Genomic DNA, 20,433 nt, shown 5'->3' on the forward strand with positions numbered 1-20,433 from the left:
TGTTCTTGGGCTCTGTTCCTCCATTTCTGAGCTGGGTCTTGAAATTGAGAAGATCTACGGCCGAGCTGTGGTTTAGCCCACAAAAAAATGTTTGTATGTTACCAGCTTAAGCTGCTCTCCCAAGGAAGGCTCAATACCCTCCCCCAAAGCCTTTCTTCACTGGTAAGCTCCCTGCTGATCCAACTGAAAGCCTCCAGCTTTCCTGGAGAATCCTTGCGGCATCAGGGCGAGCTTCGCCCATTTCAATACTCCAATTCCTTCCGGCTCGGAATTCGGATCAGTTTGGTTCTACGGGCCCCACAGCCTAATTTCGACCAAGACCCTTCCTTGCACTTAACAGAGATGAGACGGTCATCCGATTAGACTGGGCTGGGTTTGATTCCAGGTCCGGGAGGTGAAATGACACTGGGCCAGATTTTGCTGTAGCAGAGCATCCAACCGAGTTTGACGTTAGTTAGACTTGCCCCTGCACCCTTCAGCTCAAAGCGTTTTTGCCTGTTAAGTTGCTGAAAGTGCGAGCTGATAACGGTGCAGCGAGGGGGTAACAGGGCATCTGGGACCCGAGTGAACAGGTCCTGTGTAGCTCCTTAATCAATCAGACTTCCTCGGCTGAAGTTGCTATACCATTTATGCAGAAATAACGGCGAGTGCCATTTGCCTCACAGTTGTTTTTGACAGAAAAATCTGTCCCATTGTGTTAATACTAACTGCACCAGCCTCTCTTCTCATTCCCCATTGAAAATGAAACCATTTATTAAAAAACTGCAGTTGGAAAGTGCACTTACTCTGTAAATATGACGGCTGGTACTGTGGCGGTGACTCTTCATGGTACACTACACTCTGCACAATCCCATGGATTGGATTTAACAGATTGGGGTCTTGGCACAGTGACAGCAAGGTATTAATCTTTGAGTCCAGTAAATTGTGCCTAGGTTTCACAAAGAAAGCACACAATAAGATCTGTTAACGGAGTCAAAAATTCCCAACCATCTTGAAAATCATTACTGAACCGTTCACTTCATGAAATGTCCTTGTGGAAATCCAAGTCTGTTACACCCTCTCCATACCAAATATAAGATTGAGAATTGTGTTATTGCTGTAATGTGTGAATGTAAAATAGGAAGCACAGGAACAGAAGTCGGCCATTCAGCCCCTCGAGCCTGTTCCGCCATTTAACGAAATCACAGATGATCTGCGATCTAACTCCATATACCCAACTTTTGCCCCATATCCCTTAATACCTTTGGTTAACAAAAAGCTTTCAATCTCAGATTCAAAATTAACAATTGTTCTAGTAGCAACTGCCATTTGTGGAAGAGAGTTCCAAACTTCTACCACCCTTTGTGTGTAGAAGTGTTTCCTAATTTCACTCCTGAAAGGTCTGGCTCTAATTTTTAGACTGTGCTCCCTAGTCCTAGAATCCCCAACCAGCGGAAATAGTTTCTCTCGATCAACCCTATCTGTTCCCCTTAATATCTTGAAAACTTCGATCAGATCACCCCTTAACCTTCTAAAATCTAGGGAATACAACCCTAATTTGTGCAATCTCTCCTCGTAAGCAAAGAAGCAATTAAGGGACAAGGGTGGGAGTGGAGTTCTGTAGCTGGAACAACACCCAGATTTAGAGGAAAAGGCTTGAAGGAGGTACTTCATAGCTGACAATAGTACTACAATAGGACAGGCCGATATCCAGCTGCCTCTGTTACATTAATTACGTAAAAGGAAAACTATTTCCATAAAGCCCTAAAGATGGCTTTAAAGAGAGCACCTGGTGAAGGTAAATTTCCACTGAAAGCTGAATGATTTACTGGGTTGTTAAAGGTGCAGGTTCTCATGCGAGACAAAGACTGTCTCCATTTTTTAAACTCAACTGATTAGACTAGTTCCTTATGGCAACATCTTACTGAAATGAGAAGCTCGAGTCCCATGGTCGAATGGGGCATCTGGACACGCTCAACAAGAAACCACAAATGCTCATTTCAACTTTGCAAATCTGAATTTTGACCGAAGACCCAATTGACATCAGGCTTTGAAGGATGCACATGCAATCGGAAGAGGAACTTACACAACTGGAAACACTTTAGGGAAGACGACGCTGGCTTCAGCTAAATACTCGTACAAGATCCGCTGATCAAACTCATCTGTGGTGTGTTTCACCAACGTGGCCTTTGAGAAGAACACAAACTCGTTAGTTGGTTGGAATGGATCTCTACATTTTTTCAGATTTACAAAGAAACACCGACCGGTGTTGTGAAGTGACAGCTCAACACCAGAAACACAGAATGGTGCAGTTCCAATGCAAGCCACTCGGTGGCGGTGACATGATGCACAATATTCAAACTATTGGTTCAGAAACCCACGGCAATTTGCTTTGAGGATGGATCTTTTTCTGTTCCAAGGCATTGCAATGAAACTTACGAGGTGCTAAATTCACTTGTTCACACCTCGGAGTTGGGAAGCAAAAGACAAATGCTCAAGTACAGCAACAGATCTTCTCCAGAATACGTTCCAATCTCAACTTTTTATCCTGGTACTAATGCCAGGCCCTCCTATACATACAAAAATGGAGGCTGTTCAGATACACAAAAGGCAAGACACCCTACCACACACACAAAAAACTAAAGACCCTCATGTACAAAAAAAAAATGGGAGGTCTTCCAAAATTCACACTGTCCCATGTCAGAAATCAGCCTTTACTTTCTTCCCCTCCTCACTCAAGACGGAGGGCTTCTAGATGATGAAAATTTGGGAGCAACAAGGGGGGGGCAATGACTCAGCATTATTACTAGAATAAAGGGGGAAGTTGGAAGAAATTTGTCCACACAGTGGGTTATTAGAACATGGAATGCTTTACCTCAAATGGGTACTGAGGCAGAGAATCAACATGGAAGATAGGAGCAGGAGTAAGCCATTCAGCCCCTCGAGCCTGCTCCGCCATTCAATGAGATCATGGCTGATCATCCAAACTCAGTACCCTGTCCCTGCCTTCTCCCTATATCCCTTGATCCCTTTAGCCTTAAGAAATATATCTAATTCCTTCTTGAATATATTTAATGAATTGGCCTCAACTGCCTCCTGTGGTAGAGAATTCCACAGGTTCACCACTCTCTGGGTGAAGAAATTCCTCCTCATCTCAGTCCTAAATGGCTTATCCCTTATCTTTAGACTGTGACCACTGGTTCTGGACTCTCCCGCCATCGGGAACATCCTTCCTGCATCTAGTCTGTCTAGTCCTGTTAGAATTTTATAACTTTCAATGAGATCCCCTCCCATTCTTCTAAACTCCAGTGAGTATAAGCCCAATCGACCCAATCTCTCCTCATACGTCATTCCTGCCACCCCAGGTATCAGTCTGGTGAATCTTTGCTGCACTCCCTCCATGGCAAGAACATCCTTCCTCAGATAAGGCGACCAGAACTGCACACAATACTCAAGATGTGGTCTCACCAAGGCCCTGTACAACTGCAGCAAGACATCCTTGTTCCTGTACTCAAACCCTCTTGCTACGAAGGCCAACATACCATTTGCCTCCTTAACCGCCTGTTGCACCTGCATGCTTACCTTCAGCGGCTGGTGCACAAGGACACCTAGGTCTTGTTGCACTTCCCCTTCTCCCAATCTATTGCTGTTCAGATAATAATCTGCCTTCCTGTTTTTGCCACCAAAGTGGATAACCTCGCATTTATCCACATTATACTGCATCTGCCCAAATCATACTGGAGTTTCTTTTGAAGTGAACTGGGTAAGTATTTGAAAAGAAATATAAAAGGATGTAAGAAAGGGCAGGCAAATGGGACTAGTGTAGCTAGCTTCAGTTGATACTCAATAGACTTTGCTGTAATTTCTAAGGTTCTACAGTAAGTGGAAGGCAGGCTTCTTCCACAGGAAGGAAAGGAAGAGGTAAATTACAGGTGGGTGGGAAGGGGAAAAAAAAAAAGTGTTAATTCTCCCCCAACCCACTCATGCACACCATTTAGTAGTTGCCGCTTGCACAAGCAAAACAATGCTGTTTAAGAGCGTAACCACATTGGATAAATGAGTGCAGGGTTAGGAATGAACTATAACAAGATTGAAGTTACTTCCTTCACTCACCCTCAGAAAGTGCTGCAAGAGAATATTATTATTTCATGGTTTAATTATTCCAACTATGCTTTACAAAAAACAAAACAAATCTAAGTAGGAAATTTAAACAAGAGCAATGGGATGGGCACACAGACCAGACAAACACAACAAAAAAAAGACATCTGATGTTAAACTGGAGGTGACACGTACAAGCACGGTAAGCAGCAGAGCCTGGATCTTTGGGTCGGTGAGGACCTCTTCATCCAGAAGCACGTTCGATTCGGACACTGAGACCTTCCGCAGGTGTGGGTGCTGCTGCGAAGAAATCCGCTGCGTCTCTAAATTGGGAAAAGTGGAAACAGATATTGCATTGAACTGATCACAGCAACACCGTGTAACTGAGAATGAGTGAGGTCAGATGAACTGGTTCCTCCGTCCTTTGATGTGTCTTAAGAATTACATCAAAGTGTAGATATGAAATTAAATTACAGTGGAGATATTAAAAAGTCCTCTCCATGTTGTAAGCCAAAATAAATAAAGATAACAATGCAAGTTTATGATGCGCCAGGTGAATTTATCCACTGCAATTGAGTCATTCAGACTAGGAAGATACAGGAAACTGTGTGTTATCCGGAGGTTAACTGTCCGGAATGCTCGAGCCACCGGCAAAAATCAGGAGCCGTTTCGTTAGGTTTTTTTTCTTCTCATTGCTTTTTTCTCTCAACAGTCAAGCTCTGCTCGGTCTCGCTGAAGCTGTTGCTAAGCTACAGAGACGCGTGGACTGTTTAGAAGCTGTTGCTAAGCAACAGGGTTTGTTGACAGATACGGAGCTCAAAAGCTTCCGTATGTTTCAACATTAGCGCTGGAGTGTCCGGCAGTTTAGAGGGAGCGGCAACAGCTCGGTCCCGTCGGTGCCGGATAGCACAAAGTTTCCTGTATTAAGTCTGATCCCCAGTCTGTGCCAAGTTAGGCAAGGTGCGGTAGGGCCAATAGAATGGTTTCAATGATCCTGGGTTAGGGAGGGGAACATCGGTCAGGGTTCCCGCTCCCGATTGCTATCCAGCACAATCATACAAGTAGACAGACAGACATTGGCTGAGGGTGGATCATGTTTGGCTGCAACGCCACAAGCTCAAACAACCCACCAATGTTCACCGTCCAGGTTCACAGATCAATAGTGGTCAGTTGGGTGAGATACTGGAGGGCAACTACACCCCTGCAAGGAGCTAATGCTTTCAAGAGAGATGGGCAAATGAGGAAAAAAAAGGGTAGGGGAACAAGGTAAAAGTATGTGGGAAATGGCAAAGTGCCACAGTGGTGTAGAAGGGGTTGCTCAAAGAGTAGGGCTGAAGCAGAGCCGATTGAGCATTACCATACTCTCCAAATATGCTCTACCCGAGCGTGCTCGATTCCGATAGTGGGTGCACAATATGGCTCCATTGCCAATACCAATGGGTAAAAGTCTCAAAAACACAAGGCATTGCAAGTCAGAACATACTTTGTATAGTATGTCAAGTCATTAAACACAAGGCTGTTTAGTTTACATTTTGAGGAACTATATGGAACTAAACACAAGTCTGAGGGGGAGAAATCATAAATAGTGTAGAAATGAAAGAAAAATAAAACAAAGATGAAAATGCTTGGCTAGTTACCCATCTCAAAATCGTGCTCTGCCACTCGCCTCATCTTGGGTGGAGTAGTAATCCCTGATTCTATCTCCTGTCTCTTTGGTGCTTTGCTGTCTGAAATCAAGTGGTCAAAACTTTTCCTTGTACCTGTAAAACACAATGTTCATCACCTGCTCAGATTTGAACACAGGAGCGTGCCACAAGGTGACAGAACCCACTCATCAATAACATGAAGATACAGGCACACACATTTCAGGGCCTTCCTAAGAAGAGCAGGGGAGTTCTCCCTGGTGTCCTGGGGCCAATATTTGTCCCTCAATCAACATCACTAAAACAGATTATCTGGTCATGATCACTTTGCTGTTTGTGGGAGCTTGCTGTGCGCAAATCGGCTGCTGTGTTGCCTATATTACAACAGCGTCTACACTTCAAAAGTAATTCATTGGCAGTAAAGCGCTTTGGGGCATCCTCAGGTCGAGAAAGGCACTAGTAAATGCAAGTCTTTCTTTCCTGCCACAATACAATCCTCCTTCAACCGAGAGGTGGGAAAGTCAAAGCAGCACTCCACGGTAGTCGCGGCTGCTGCGCTGAAATTCATTGTATAATAAAAGTTAACCGAGAAACTTGGGTGAAGGACCAAGGCCCATGGTGCAGTGCATCGCTCTGAGGGAAGACAAGACATATGAAGCAGTGGGTTAGGTGGCCGATATCCCTTCCCTCCCTCCTCACCAAGATACTTGCCCCTTTACTGAAACTGTTCTATTCAGCATCTCATCCCTCTACCAGCAGATCAATACAGTGCTGCAATAAATCAATTTGTTTAAAGGTGAACGAGCTTTCACAAAGGAGAGCTCAACCCAGCAAAGTAATTTCTTCAATTTCATGACTGGCTCCTTTGTCCTTGGCTGCAATATTGTCAGAGTATTTACAATACAGAAACAGGCCCTTCGGCCCAACTGGTCCGTGCCGGTGATCATGCCCCACACGAGCCTCCTCCCACCCTACTTCATCTAATCCCATCAGCATATCCTTTTAACTCCTCTGATCTGAGCACTTGCCAGAGCAGCTCAATCTTCAGAGAAATACAGGTGAAGGCAGCAAGATTGAGCAGTGTTTGTTTGCTGCAATGAATAGCACCCACAGAGCTGTAGAAAGCAAATTCATGCTTTGGACAACCATTGGGTGGGGAGTGGGGGGGGGGGGGGGGGGGGGGGGGGAGAAAAGAGAGCACTGATCGAAGGGGTTCATCCGAAACATAGGGTGTCGGGAAATGAAGAAGAGTGCTTCTCCTAGGGGGCGGAAGAAGAAAGGCACTGATAATATTAGGAGCAGGACGCCTGTCTGCTGACCCACCCAGCCATCCGGTTAAAATGGTGCCTGGAAATCTGGGGGAAAAAAAACTTAAATTGGGCAACAAAACAAAATTAATTGATCTGCTGAGTATTTCCAGCATTTTCTGTTTATATTTCGGATTTCCAGTATCCGCAGAGTTTTTCCTCCCTGCTCACTCCCTATTAAATGATTGTTGATGGGGCTAACTAACCTGAGAAACAAGGTAAGGAAGAAATCACTTCATCATTGTTTTTATTCAATCTTCAAAGAGATTCAGTGCCTTGCACAGTCATTGAAAACCCCAGGGAAAAAAAATACATGTGGGTGAAAAAATGGTTAAAGGAGGGTTTTTTCCCCCCAAGTAAATCTAATTAAACCGTATTTTCCAAACTAGCCTTGCCTCCCTCAAAGTCAGAGGGAATGTGAACCCATCGCCCGAAGCACTGAACCACAGCAGAGAGGGCAAATGGGCACAAACACACAGCTGAAGACTCTCAGCCTAGCTCTGCTAAACATGGCAGCCCTGGCAAAATGCTAAATTGGTCAAGTTTTGCTGTGCAGGTGGATGTTAATGATCCCGCAGCACTCTGAAGAGGAGCAGCGAATTCTCCCAGTTAACTTGGCCTTCTAACCATAAATTAAAAAAAAAATCCATCCTTTAGTCAACTCATTACTGGTTGCAGGACCCTGCTCCGCACAAAATGGCCATCACCTTCAACAGTGGCTGCACTTAAAAAGTAAACCATTGGCTGCGAAGTGCTTTGAGACATCCTGATAAAACGTGACAAGGTGCGAAAGAAATGCAAGTTCTTTCTTAAGCTCAGTTTCCCAAAATTATCATAATGTTGGTAGCTTCAAAGCCAGATGGTATCAAAGGGGGCAGGGACAGAAGGGGCTGCGGCAACATGACTTTCTTTCTCGGTTTCCTTTCAATTACCCATTGGAGAAAATGCACCGAGGTACGGATGCAATGAATTTCGACAATTTTTTTTGGCAAAGAAATGTAATCCGTTAAGTGTACCCCAAATGCTTAAACAGCCCATTACATATTACATTGCAGGACTGGAATGCCCATTGACAGACAAGCGTTAAGCTGCTGTGCACCATTACTGTACTTCCTTACCTAGCAGCTTTTTGGTGTTGGCCTGCGAAGGTTGCCCCATGTCCAGACTCATAGACTTGCGCGTCCTGGGGCTAATTTGCCCCATTGTTGGGTAATTAGCGGCCAAATATCTGTCCGAGGTCTTGGGTGAAACCCATGGCTGGCTTTCTCTTAAAGCTCTGTGAAGAGAATGGAGGGAAAAAAGGGTGAGACTCCATTTGGTCACAGTTGGAGAAAGTTTAACCTGTCAGCGAAGAGGCTTCAGAAAGACAACACAACCTCTGGTATTATACCAAGGATGCATTATGGGGGAGAAGAGTGAAATATGATACCGGTGAAGATAGCTAGTTCATGTGTGAGCTTTAATGTTCATGTACGGCTTTTCCCAGAGACCCAGATCCTGAATGCAAGGTAAGAGCGCCTAAACTCAGACTTGGTAATCCATTCCTTCCCACTGACTATTTTTCATCTGGCAGATGTGGAACTAAGTATTCTTTATATAGAGAAGTCCTGATGAAAGGTCATCAACCTGAAACGTCAACTCTCTTTCTCTCTCCACAGATGCTGCCTGACCTGCTGAGTATTTCCAGCATTTTCTGTTTTTATTACAGAGTTCCAGCATCCGCAGTCTTTTGCTTGTGTGTTCCTTACATAGTTCCATTTTACTTGTTGTGGTATTACAAATTCCAAGGGAGATTTAGTGCTCTCGCATTGTGTCTTGGGTTGCTTCTCAGTAAAACTGCTTCCATCTTGAAAATTCCCTAATCTGGAGTTACAGAGCAAGGGTCACCCATCAGTGTGCCTCTGCAAAAACATCAACCAACTTTATACCTTTATTTCGTCCATATTTACCATCAGATGAACTGGTTGGTAGGAGTTGCTGAGCCCAACAGTGCAGTGCAACTGAAGTGGCATCATCTGCAGGCACAGGGTCAGCTTCTACATGTACGCTGCGCCTCCCCATCACTCACCTATGCCTCTAGAGCTCCGTGCTATCAGACTGCCTGTCCAACATCATGGAATTACATGGAATGTACAGCTAAGAGACAAGCCGTTCAGCCCAGCAGGTCCATGCCGGTGTTTATGCTCCACACGAGCCTCCTCCCACCCCTCTTCATCTAACCCCATCAGCATAACCTTCTACTCCTTTCTCCCCCTTACAAATCAGTTAACACTATGGCAGCAATGAGAATTTACATTTGATTCAATTCACAGTTCAAACAAAAACAGACTAGGAGGAGTTAATCTGGCTAGTTATTTTTGGAGTTGCATTTACAGATGGGGAATCATGTTTGCCAGTTACTTCCAGAAGTCGGCAACAGATCAACACAGCGAAAAAGATAAAATGCAAACAGTAAAGAAAAAAAAAAGGTACACAGACCTGGAGCCTGGGTCGGAATGGTACATGGAATATATATCCATTGGCACATTCTCCATGGAAATATCAGACAGCAAGAGTGACTTTCTGTGTTTCAGACTGCATCGACTCCTCACCTCCTCTGAAACGGTCAGCAAGGCTGAGGAAAAACAACACTTTTTTAAACGACTTGCTTAGTAAGTCTGCTCTGCATCAGAGTCAGTGAAGATGGTACCAGTTCCTGTGAATCACTATTTCAGAGACTAATATCGGTAAAATAATACAGGCAGCATTGTTAGAATACTCGATTCCCCTTTAGAGGCTCCGGAGCGCCAGCTGCAATGCAATCTTCTCCACTTGTCGCCTGATGGCACTGGAGATAGCTCCAGGGAGACCAGCTGCCCCTCTAGTGCCTCCACCAAGTGGTCACTCTCCATGCATCAGACTCACAACAGTGAGCTCTGGTAGGCTATTAGACTGCTGGAGTAGATCACAACTCAGCTGATCGTGCGATGGTCTGTGCATCCAATTTCGAGCAAGGGATCCAGAGGGGAGCAGATTGTTGATTTTTTCGCTCCCAATCTATCCACTCACCGCTGCCCGGGCAAACTAACTCAGCACAGATTGGGACTGAAATCTGGGACAGTCTGGGGCTCAGCTGTCTTTACCAACTGAGCCACTGGGGGTGCTAGAACACCAGGTTTCATCTGTCCTTCCAACTTGATGGCCAACTTTTGGCTGTTTTTGACCAACATGCTCGACGGTGGCAGTGTGTTCAATTCCACACGCACGCCACCTCCCTTCCCCGACTTTTCCTGGAGGTTCATGTGACTAAGTCAGCATATCACCAATCACATAACAGGACAAAATCTCAGCTGATTCAGTTACATAAATATTTGACAATACAAAAGCAAATAAAATTGCCTTCTCACCTGCAAGATAAGCTACACTTTGAGTGTTAACTTCAAATTTGTCACAGTTTCTGTGCTTGCCAACCAAGGCTAGTAAGGTGTGCAAAATTCTCACTGTTCTGGCCACTGTGGTGGGGGATGGATGTCTGTATCCTAAAAGAGGGGAGGAAAAGAAATCTTCAGATTTTTTTAGTGAATAACTTCAGTATCTAACCTAAGAAACATTGAAATCCAAGCAACATATTGTGGATTGTCATCCGAAACAAAAACTAATACATAGTTGCAATTAGCTCAACTTAGCACTAAGTCATTGTAAGGTAACCCATGAACTGGAGGCGCAAGCACAGAACTTATTCATTTATCTCTGCTATAAAAGATATTTCTAAATCTAATGTAAGAGGGACGATGGCCAGAGCTAGAAAGAGGAACAACGTTCAGAGAAAACAATCATAAAATAAATCAATGTCAAAGATATAACTTGTGTCCAACCACTAAAGCTTTATCACTTGGTTCACAAAAGCTAGCTGAAACCCCGACACATCCTTGAAACGCTTACTCCTCAGGCAGAAGTACGCTCAATTGTTGTGCCCCCTAACCCCCATGGTCTAGAAGTTTGCTACGATATACTCTGCAGCTCACACAGAGCACTTGGCTGAAGCTACAGAGGGCTGTTGGCAACCTGACGCCATACCACAGAATGGGTAGCCACCTTCATGAGAAGACCGGGGTGGGGGGCATATTAGCAAAAGCAAAGGTTGCTGCGGTTTGCGAGGGCAGCTCAATTCAATTTATAGCATTTTGCTCTGGAGCTCTTTGCTTTGGCTAATATTTCCCCCCCCCCCCCAGGTCTTCTCATGAAGGTGGCAACTCATTCTGTGGTAGGGTGTTACGTTGCCAACAGCCCTCTGCAACTTCAGCCAAGTGTTCTGTGTGAGCTTCAGAGTGTATAGTAGCAAACTTCTAGACCATGGGGGTTAGGGGGCACAACAATTGAGCGCACTTCTGCCCACATACATGCATTTTTTCAAGCAGGGGTCACTGTATATTTATCAGGAATTGGAATCCTGCCTGACGCTCTTTGCTCTTCCTATAATGGAACGTCAAGGCCGATTGTAGTGTTGCTACTGCTGTCTTGGCTGAGAGCAGCTAATTGAGCACAGACTTGAGATGAGTTTGATACATGATCAAGATATCAGACTGAGTAATTTGCTAATTATAGACTTCCACAGAGGCCATCCACTCTCCACTGCCTGCTCATAAGCATTCTGCAATCGCAGGTACTGAGCAAGCAGAAAAGACAAAATCACACATTTGCTTACAACTGCAGGTTTAAAAATGTTCACAATTGTATGCCACTAACATAAAGAAATCGGCAATGAAAGTCAAGAACGGGCACAAAATATTGTACATTCTTTGCTACGAGGGAGTCTATTCCTTGGCTGAAGTGACCAAAGCTGAACCATGGAGGAAGGACGCATATCCAACGTGACCAAAACCCTCAGCCAAAAGTCAGTCTGTCTAAAGATACGACAGGGATTCCCTTTCAGGTCAATTAACAAAATTCAGGAAGTTGAAGACATTGCTTGAAACAAGCCTCCCACCCTCCAGCCTCGCCCCAATGAAGTTCAGCCTGATGTGGATGACCCTAGGAGTCATGCAATCATGTGGCAAGCATTTTGTTTTGGATCCTACAGTAATGAGAGAGATCGCGGCAGCCCTCTGAGATGACTGCAACCTTTGAATTTCACAGTTGAATTGCATTCGGCATGGCCACTTTGGGCCCTTTAAATTCAAGGACCAGGATATTTCACACATCTCGCATCTAGTATGTGAAAATACAAATGAACCAGGGGCATGAACAGTTGGACCATAACAGGTTCGTAAAGACTTCAACTGATGAGGATCTCCTCTTGCTCTTTATTGGAGATTGCGAATAAACTGAGCAGATTTAAGCCTCTGAAAAAGCTTGATTTTCATCCATCCATGGGCCGAATGGCCTCCTTCTGTGCTGTACTATTCCATGATCCAGGACATACAAACATTTGCAACAAGTGGCAACTTACTTTTGGGGGTTTTATAAGCTAACTCACAATAAATTAAATATCTGCAATTAAAGCACTGCGAAATGGTGGATCGGACTGACCAAAGCAATTTTTCTCTCAATTCACTGTGCATAAATCCAAATCTCTCAGTAAGGAGACAATTCAGATCTCAGAAAGGGTAGGTTGGCAAATGCTTGGGCATATCCATGTTATCGGCTCAGGTCTCCTTTGAACAAAATTCTTTTTGCTGTTTTGGGCTTTGTAAAAGACTGAAAAAAAGAGGAACCCACCTCACTATAATTCCTTAGCTATGTCCCACTTCTGTACCTCACCTCCTGAAAGAAACTTATTCAACCTCCAATTCCGTTTAGGTACGATGAGGAAGGAAGGCTGATGATATCAAACCAGCATGTGACCAGATGCACAGACGCTATCAATTACTTTTTCAACTAAATTGGGGTCAAACGTTTGCCAGAATTGAATCAAGTATTCAATTGGGGTTGTGTGCAGTATAAAGGGGAGAATTTCCTCCAATACTTACAATTATCTGCAAACCCCATTCATCCCGCCAGATCAAGGAAATCCTGAGGAGTCATGAATCAACCTGCAGTAATGAAGCTGAAATTTCTGACAATCAAGTGGAAACCACTTTTTAAAAACAGAAACTCTGCCAAAATTCTGAGAAAAAGGCTACTTGATATTGAGCCGGCTGAGTGTCCTATCCTCCCACACATACTTGAGACATGCGGGAGGGGAAGAGATGCTTTCTATTTCCAATAGAACAGTGCCAAAGTGAATCTTCTGGAGGAGGGAGGAGGAATTCTTCAGGGAGACTTTTCACACCCACTTAAATCCTGCCCTTTATATCACAGCTGACCTCCTTTTCTGTCGATAAACTGCGTGCGTGTGATACAGATAAGACTGCCGGCTGCCCAATGACCTTTCTTGAAGTTGCTAAATCTCCGGTTTCCTGTACAAAGCCACTCCATGCTTCCTGTAGTGGCTGATATTTTATTGAGCAAAGGACTGAATAACAATGGTCTTTTCCTTCCCTAACCTCTTGTTCGCTAACAGGACTGTTGTAATCATCCCGATTTGTTGAACAAGTTAAAAATACTGGAACAGATCTTGCTGAAATAATAAGTGTTTAAACGACGCACAACGTTATTAATGTGCAAATTGGCCAGCAAGTTCGGGGGATTAAGAGATACGCAGTCAGTTGTGAATCTCCAGAACCTGCTGGTTGATTTATGCCGCTCCGCAATTTGCATTGCGCAAACAGCATCTCACCCTTAGCCTCCCCATTATGTTGAAGAACTTGCTGGCTTTGGACATGAATTGCCTATTAAACTTGCCACAGAAAGCCAAGTCTTGTAATTAATTGGCTAAATACTCTTAACAACGTGATAATTGTTAATGACTGCCAATCAACTTCACTAGTCAAGAAAGTGAACAATTTAAACTGGAGTCTCATTCCTTCAAATGAATTGTTGTTGGAGATTTAAAAAAAGAAGTTTTTAAATTTTCAATTATTTTTCTTACTTTTCCGTTGTCAATTTTTTCTCTCTCTCTTAATCCAATCTTGATTTCCCTCTCTGTTTCTCTTTCTGTACATGATTTAAATCTAATTCACCCGCCTTCTCAATCATTCCTGTTTATTTCACAATCCATAAATCTCATTGGTTAGCGAGATGCTCTGTTTGTCCCAGCGTTGACTACGGTCTCAGATGCCCTGTTGCTGTCACCGCACCGTTATCAGCTCGTACAGCCCTCAAGTTTGGACGCAAAAAATTTGAGCTGGAGGTGCAGGAAAAACTCCAAACAACGGTGTACACCGCAAGATGCCCCTGCTCCAGCAAGTTCCAGCCCAATATGTTTTCAATGATGAGATTTTAATTTTTTAGGTTTCTTTCTCTCCTCAGGGTGTGGGCAATGCTGCATTCCTAGTTACCCAAAGGAGGTGTTGGTGGACCATCTTGAACTGTAGCGATCGTTTGTGGCTTGCTTATCCACTTCAGAAGGCAGCAAGTGTCAAAAAAATATAATGTGGACTAGAGTCATGCATAGGCCAGATGGGGTAGGGTGGCACAGTGCTGTTGCTGGTGGACCTTCAGTAAAAAAAAAGTTTTAAATAAAATCTCCCTTCTGCATGTCCTTGACCATCTTGCACTTAAATTTCTGTTGAAAGCAAGCAGAATTTTGATGTAAATATTTTATTTATCCTGCCTATCTTTGTAATCTCCTCCAGCACCACTACCCTCCGAGATCTCTGCGCTCCCTAAACTCTGGCCTCTTGAGCATCCCTGATTTTAATCGCTCCACCATTGGCGGTCGTGCCTTCAGCTGCCAAGGCCCTAAGCTCTGGAATTCCCTCCCTAAACCTCTCCGCCTCTCTTTCCTCCTTTAAGATGCTCCTTAAAACCTATCTCTTTCATGTGCCCTCATATCTCCTTGTGTGGCTGAGTGTCAAATTTTATTTGATAATCGCTCCTGTGAGGCACCTTGGGACAGTTTACTACGTTAAAAGCGTTATATAAATACAAGTTGTTGTTAGCTGTTCTCAGGATATGGGCGATAGTGGCCATGCCACATTTATTGCCTATCCTTGGCTGCCTTGAAGATGGAGTGGTTTGCCAGGTCACTTCAGAGACATCAAGAGTCAACCACTTAGTGTGGGATGAGAGTCAAGTGTAGGCCAGACTGAGTGGAGATGACACATAGAAACATAGAAGATAGGAGCAGGAGTAGGCCATTCGGCCCCTCGAGCCTGCTCCGCCATTCAATGCGATCATGGCTGATCATCCAAATTCAGTACCCGGTCCCTGCTTTCTTCCCATACCCCTTGATCCCTTTAGCCTTAAGAAATATATCCAACTCCTTCTTGAATATATTTAATGAATTGGCCTCTACTGCCTTCTGTGGCAGAGAATTCCACAGGTTCACCACTCTCTGGGTGAAGAAATTCCTCCTCATTTCTGTCCTCAATGGCCTACCCCTTATCCTTAGACTGTGACCCCTGGTTCTGGACTCCCCGACCATCGGGAACATCCTTCCAGCATCTAGTCTGTCTAGTCCTGTTAGAATTTTATAACTTTCGATGAGATCCCCTCTCATTCTACTAAACTCCAGCGAGTACAAGCCCAATCGATCCAATCTCTCCTCATACGTCATTCCTGCCATCCCAGGCATCAGCCTGGTGAATCTTCGCTGATCTCCTTCCATGGCAAGAACATCCTTCCTCAGATAAGGCAACCAAAACTGCACACAATACTCAAGATGTGGTCTCACCAAGGCCCTGTACAACTGCAGCAAGACATCCTTGTTCCTGTACTCAAACCCTCTCGCTACGAAGGCCAACATACCATTTGCCTTCTTAACCGCCTGCTGCACCTGCATGCTTACCTTCAGCGACTGGTGCACAAGGACACCCAGGTCTCGTTGCACTTCCCCTTCTCCCAATCTATTGCCATTCAGATAATAATCTGCCTTCCTGTTTTTGCTACCAAAGTGGATAACCTCACATTTATGCACGTTATATTGCATCTGCCATGCTTCTGCCCAATCACCCAACCTGTCCAAATCATCCTGGAGTTTCTCGGCATCCTCCTCACAGCACACACGCCCACCCAGCTTTGTGTCGTCTGCAAATTTGGAGAGATTACATCTAGTTCCCTTGTCTAGATCATTAATATATAGTGTGAATAGCTGGGGTCCAAGGACTGATCCCTGCGGTACCCCACTAGTCACTGCCTGCCATTCGGAAAAAGACCCGTTTATTCCAACTCTTTGCTTTCTGTCTGCCAACCAGTTCTCTATCCAAGTCAGTACCTTGCCCTCAATCCCATGTGCCTTAACTTTACACGCTAATCTCTTATGCGGGACCTTATCGAAAGCCTTCTGAAAGTCCAAATACACCACATCCACTGGTTCTCCCTTATCTATTTTACCAGTTACATCCTATAGTTTATATTCCCTTCCCTGACAAGAATGAAGAGAGGAAATATAAACTAAAAAGGGTACAATCCTAAAGGGGGTGCATGAACAGAGAGTATATGTGCACAAATTGTTGAAGGTGGCAGAGCAGGTTGAGAAAGCAGTTAAAAAAGCTTACGGGATCCTGGGCTTCATGAATAGAGGTATAGAGTACAAAAGCGTGGAATGATGATGAACCTGTATGAAACACTGGTTCGGCCCCAACTGGAGTACGGTGTCCAATTCTGGGCACCGCACTTTAGGAAGGATGTGAAGGCCTTAGAGAGAGTGCAGCAAAGATTTACGAGAATGGTTCCAGGGATGAGGGACTTCAGTTACGTGAATAGACTGGCGAAGCTGGGGTTGTTCTCCTCAGAGCAGAGAAGGTTGAGAGGAGATTTGAGAGAGTGTTCAAAATCATGAGGGGTCAAGACAGAGTAGATAGAGAGAAACTATTCCCATTGGCAGAAGGGTCGCGAACCAGAGGACACAGATTTAAGGTGATTGGCAGAAGAACCAAAGGTGACATGAGGAAAAACTTTTATTTTTTACTCAGCGAGTGGCTAGGATCTGGAACGCACTACCCGAAAGGGTGGTGGAGACAGGCTCAATCACTGCTTTCAAAAGGAAGTTGGATAAGTATCTGAAAGAAAAAAATTTGCAGGGCTACGGGAAAAGGGACTAACTGAAGTGCTCTTGCAGAGAGCCGGCACGGGCTCAACGGGCCGAATGGACTCCTTCCGTGCTGTAACCATTCTATGACGTCAGTGAACCAGCTGGGTTTTTACAACAATGAAGCAGCTTTTGTTGTCATTTTTCCTAGTGCCAGCCATCAAATTACCAGATTTCTTCAATCTAAATTTCACGACTTGCCAAAGTGGTATTTGAACTCATGACCTCTGGGTTGCCAGTTCTGTACCATGACCACTACCTACCATACCCTGTATAAAAAAAAATATATATTTTCCCACGTCAGGGAACCCAGTTGGTTGTGGAGCTGAATTGGGAGAGATCAGGGAGCAGTTTGCCCTTCCACCCTCACCCCCCAGGAATTGTGGACTTCACAGGGAGACAAACACGAGAGAAAAAAACCTGGAACAAATCACTTGCTGTAGTCCAACTCCAGGAGACTCCCGATACAGGATAAAGAGACAGGCTTGCTTGGGCCCGGTGATGATTTATCTGTTCTCAACAATTCTTAGGTTCCAGAAAAACATATCCAACTGCTAGGAGCAGGGTGACCTGAAACTTGTATATGCCCACGTTCAAAAATGGTTTGTAGCACCAGTAAATCTACTGGTTAAAAAAGATCAACTTAACACCCAATCATTTTTTTTAATTTTTTTTTTAATAAAATCGGCAACTGGTCAATCGAGGGATAGCTTGCTGAAACAGGCAATCTTGTCTACAGATAGCAAATTGTTCGACCTAATATCAATGTGGTGATTATTCTTTATGTTTAGTAAGAAGTATTGTGATTGGTTGTTTGTTTCCTGCCTTGGGATATATGCTGTAATCTCATTGGTAGTTGATGTCATGTGATTTGTGGTGGCCATCTTAAATTCAGTTCTTTCCAGCCTTCAGTTGGGACTGGGTGTTGAAAGATGTGCTACAGGATTTTTAAGTTAATAAAGCCTAGATTAGAAAGGCAAATCTATTCTTTATTTCAATCATCGTAGAATTTATTTCATAATACTCGAGTGTTTCTTATTTTATGTTTATATATAAACTCTCCTCAACCTAAAGGGTTTGAGAGGTCTTCGCCAGATTCCTGTTGATGCATCTGGATGCCTGCTGGTGTCACCAATCAGCACCCCCTACCCCAAGAAAAATTGCAGTTTGCGCACACAAATTCAAAGACAATAACCAGGATTAAAAAGTTAGATGAATATCTCTATTAAACACACAGTGCACAAGGTGCGGAGCAGATTTAGGGAGGAAACATTTGATTTGCAAAGTGCAACATTGCAAAATGATAAAAGGTCTTCTCCATTTTTATAAACAAATCAACACAAGGGCACAACACAGCAGAAACTCTAGAATTTTAAGCAGCAGCTGTTAGACTAATTCTCACCTTTCATCAGGTGTCCCACTAGTGCAAAGTTGAAGTTAGAGTTGAAATTGAGCCCTACAAAATGGTCCATCTGCTTGCAGTGCCACTCTAAAGGCCTTCTAATCTCCATAAATACCTCCTCTGGACTCTGAAAGAAAACATCAAATTACTACAATGAACAATCTTATTCATCAGGGCTGCTGGCTCTGCAAATTGCTGACATTTATTGGAATCACAACGCACGACATAATTACCAATGGTTTGGAGAAACAGTCTGGTCCATGTTGGTTTCTCCTTCCAGCTGCCATTTTGAATCAAAATGGTAGCTGGAGACAAACCCTTTGGCAGGTTTCACTTATTCATTGTTCCTGGGCTGGGAGACCTGGGCTCAGATCTCAGCCTACATATTATGGTTGTCCCCAGGTGGCTTATTGACATCCAATGGGAAAAGGAAAAAAAAAAATACAAGTTCTACCTCAAGTCAGACTTCACATTCATTACTGGCTGGACAGACCGGCAACTAATGAGGGCAATTTAAAATCGATGACCACAGGCACCTCGAAAACCCTTGTTGGCCAACCTGACTCGTCAACAGAGTATGACGAACAAACTGTAGGCAAACAACCAAATTTCAATTTCAAAAGTTAATTTTTCGCTGGAAGTTCAACCAGCATTCTCTGGTGAAGAAGGGGGTGCGAGGTGATTTGCCCCCCAGGTCAATTTCCACTTTGGTACGACAGCTCGTTAGCGAGTGCAGAGGGCTGCTTCAGGTTTAACTGCCCAAGTTTCCAGCCCTCTAGCCACCCCCTGGAGGGTTAAGTCATCTCACCTGCACTCAATATTCCAATCTGACACAGTGCTGGCAGCAAGAAATCATGTGGGGACTGCCAAGAGTCCAGCAGCAAAATATTTTATGACCTATTATGTTTGAATGCTGTAAGCTTCTACAATATTTGTATGGCATGCCATATAGTTCATCGTCTGTAAAATTCACAATATATTTCAGTTTAACAAAAAAAAAATCATTTGTTTTAATAGAGAAACTGAGCAAAAACACAGCCTATATTTAGAAGAGCAGTGTGCCCTTCAACTTTCTCTTTCAGATGCTGACTGACTTGCGACCTACTAAACCACTTCTTTCAAAACCGACTGGACTTTTCCCAGATACCAGTCTTCCTGACAGAATATCGCACTTTCAAAGTATTTGCAGTCACCTCACCTTGTCATTAAAAACTTTAAGACTATCCAGCGTATGCAGATTCTGTTCCAGTAATGCGGTACCAGCTGAGTATAGGTTGACTTCGTCCAGCTGCAACACTGCTACTGCCACCCAAAAGAGGGCCTTGTGCATGTTTGAGTCCTTTCAAAAGCAGAGGGTATGGTCAGTGAAGCAAAGCTGCTATTAAGTCAATTCCATAGTTATCTATAGTTATAAATCAGGTGCATTTGTAGCAACACTGCAATGCGGCGACAAAGGTGAGCACGTATAGATCAGTAAATTGTCTTATTTTATGAAGTTTTTCTTTCCCTTCTTTGGGTTGATCACTGTACAATCCATCTTACCCCAAGCTAAGAGGACAAGCAGGTGACCTACTTGTAGGCGGGAATGTGGAGTAATCAGATCAGCCATGATCTTATTGAATGGCGGAGCAGGCTCGAGGGGCCGAGTGGCCTACTCCTGCTCCTAATTCGTATGTTTGTATGTTGTAGACCTCAGCTAAGATGCTTTGTAATGGTGCATGGCACGAGGAAAATTAAGTAAAGTCATGCGCAATTGAGGGGAGGCTTGGCTTGGCGAACGAGTGTGGAGGGCATGTGGGAAGGCAGTGCACAGGAGAATAGGCAGTTACCCTGGACCACCACTGCATACAGTCTAGCAGTTAACTACAGAGCAGCATTGGTGGAGACCCAATCATTTTAATAAAGCCCCTTCACTGCTCTTTGGCAGGAATGTTCAAATTATGGCCAGTGGGC

At 44.1% G+C, this 20,433-nt stretch overlaps 1 protein-coding gene across 8 annotated transcripts in view; it reads right to left on the reverse strand.

Annotated features, from left to right (window-relative positions):
• nf1a (neurofibromin 1a) overlaps positions 1-20,433 on the reverse strand; it is a 301,749-nt gene that overhangs the window by 12,597 nt on the left and 268,719 nt on the right. For all 8 annotated transcript variants that reach the window (XM_085964799.1, XM_085964798.1, XM_085964806.1 and 5 more), the window contains 9 exons: positions 19,679-19,819; positions 18,481-18,607; positions 10,414-10,545; positions 9,506-9,641; positions 8,146-8,303; positions 5,715-5,837; positions 4,273-4,400; positions 2,066-2,166; positions 786-928 (listed from right to left, as the gene is read on the reverse strand). In XM_085964799.1, coding sequence (XP_085820925.1) covers positions 786-928; positions 2,066-2,166; positions 4,273-4,400; positions 5,715-5,837; positions 8,146-8,303; positions 9,506-9,641; positions 10,414-10,545; positions 18,481-18,607; positions 19,679-19,819 — 1,189 coding nt within the window. The remainder of the gene's footprint in view (positions 1-785; positions 929-2,065; positions 2,167-4,272; positions 4,401-5,714; positions 5,838-8,145; positions 8,304-9,505; positions 9,642-10,413; positions 10,546-18,480; positions 18,608-19,678; positions 19,820-20,433) is intronic.

This window comes from Somniosus microcephalus, chromosome 22 (assembly GCF_052327205.1).
Source record: "Somniosus microcephalus isolate GS21.2 chromosome 22, FLI_Smic_1.0, whole genome shotgun sequence".
Taxonomy (NCBI): Eukaryota; Metazoa; Chordata; class Chondrichthyes; order Squaliformes; family Somniosidae; genus Somniosus; species Somniosus microcephalus.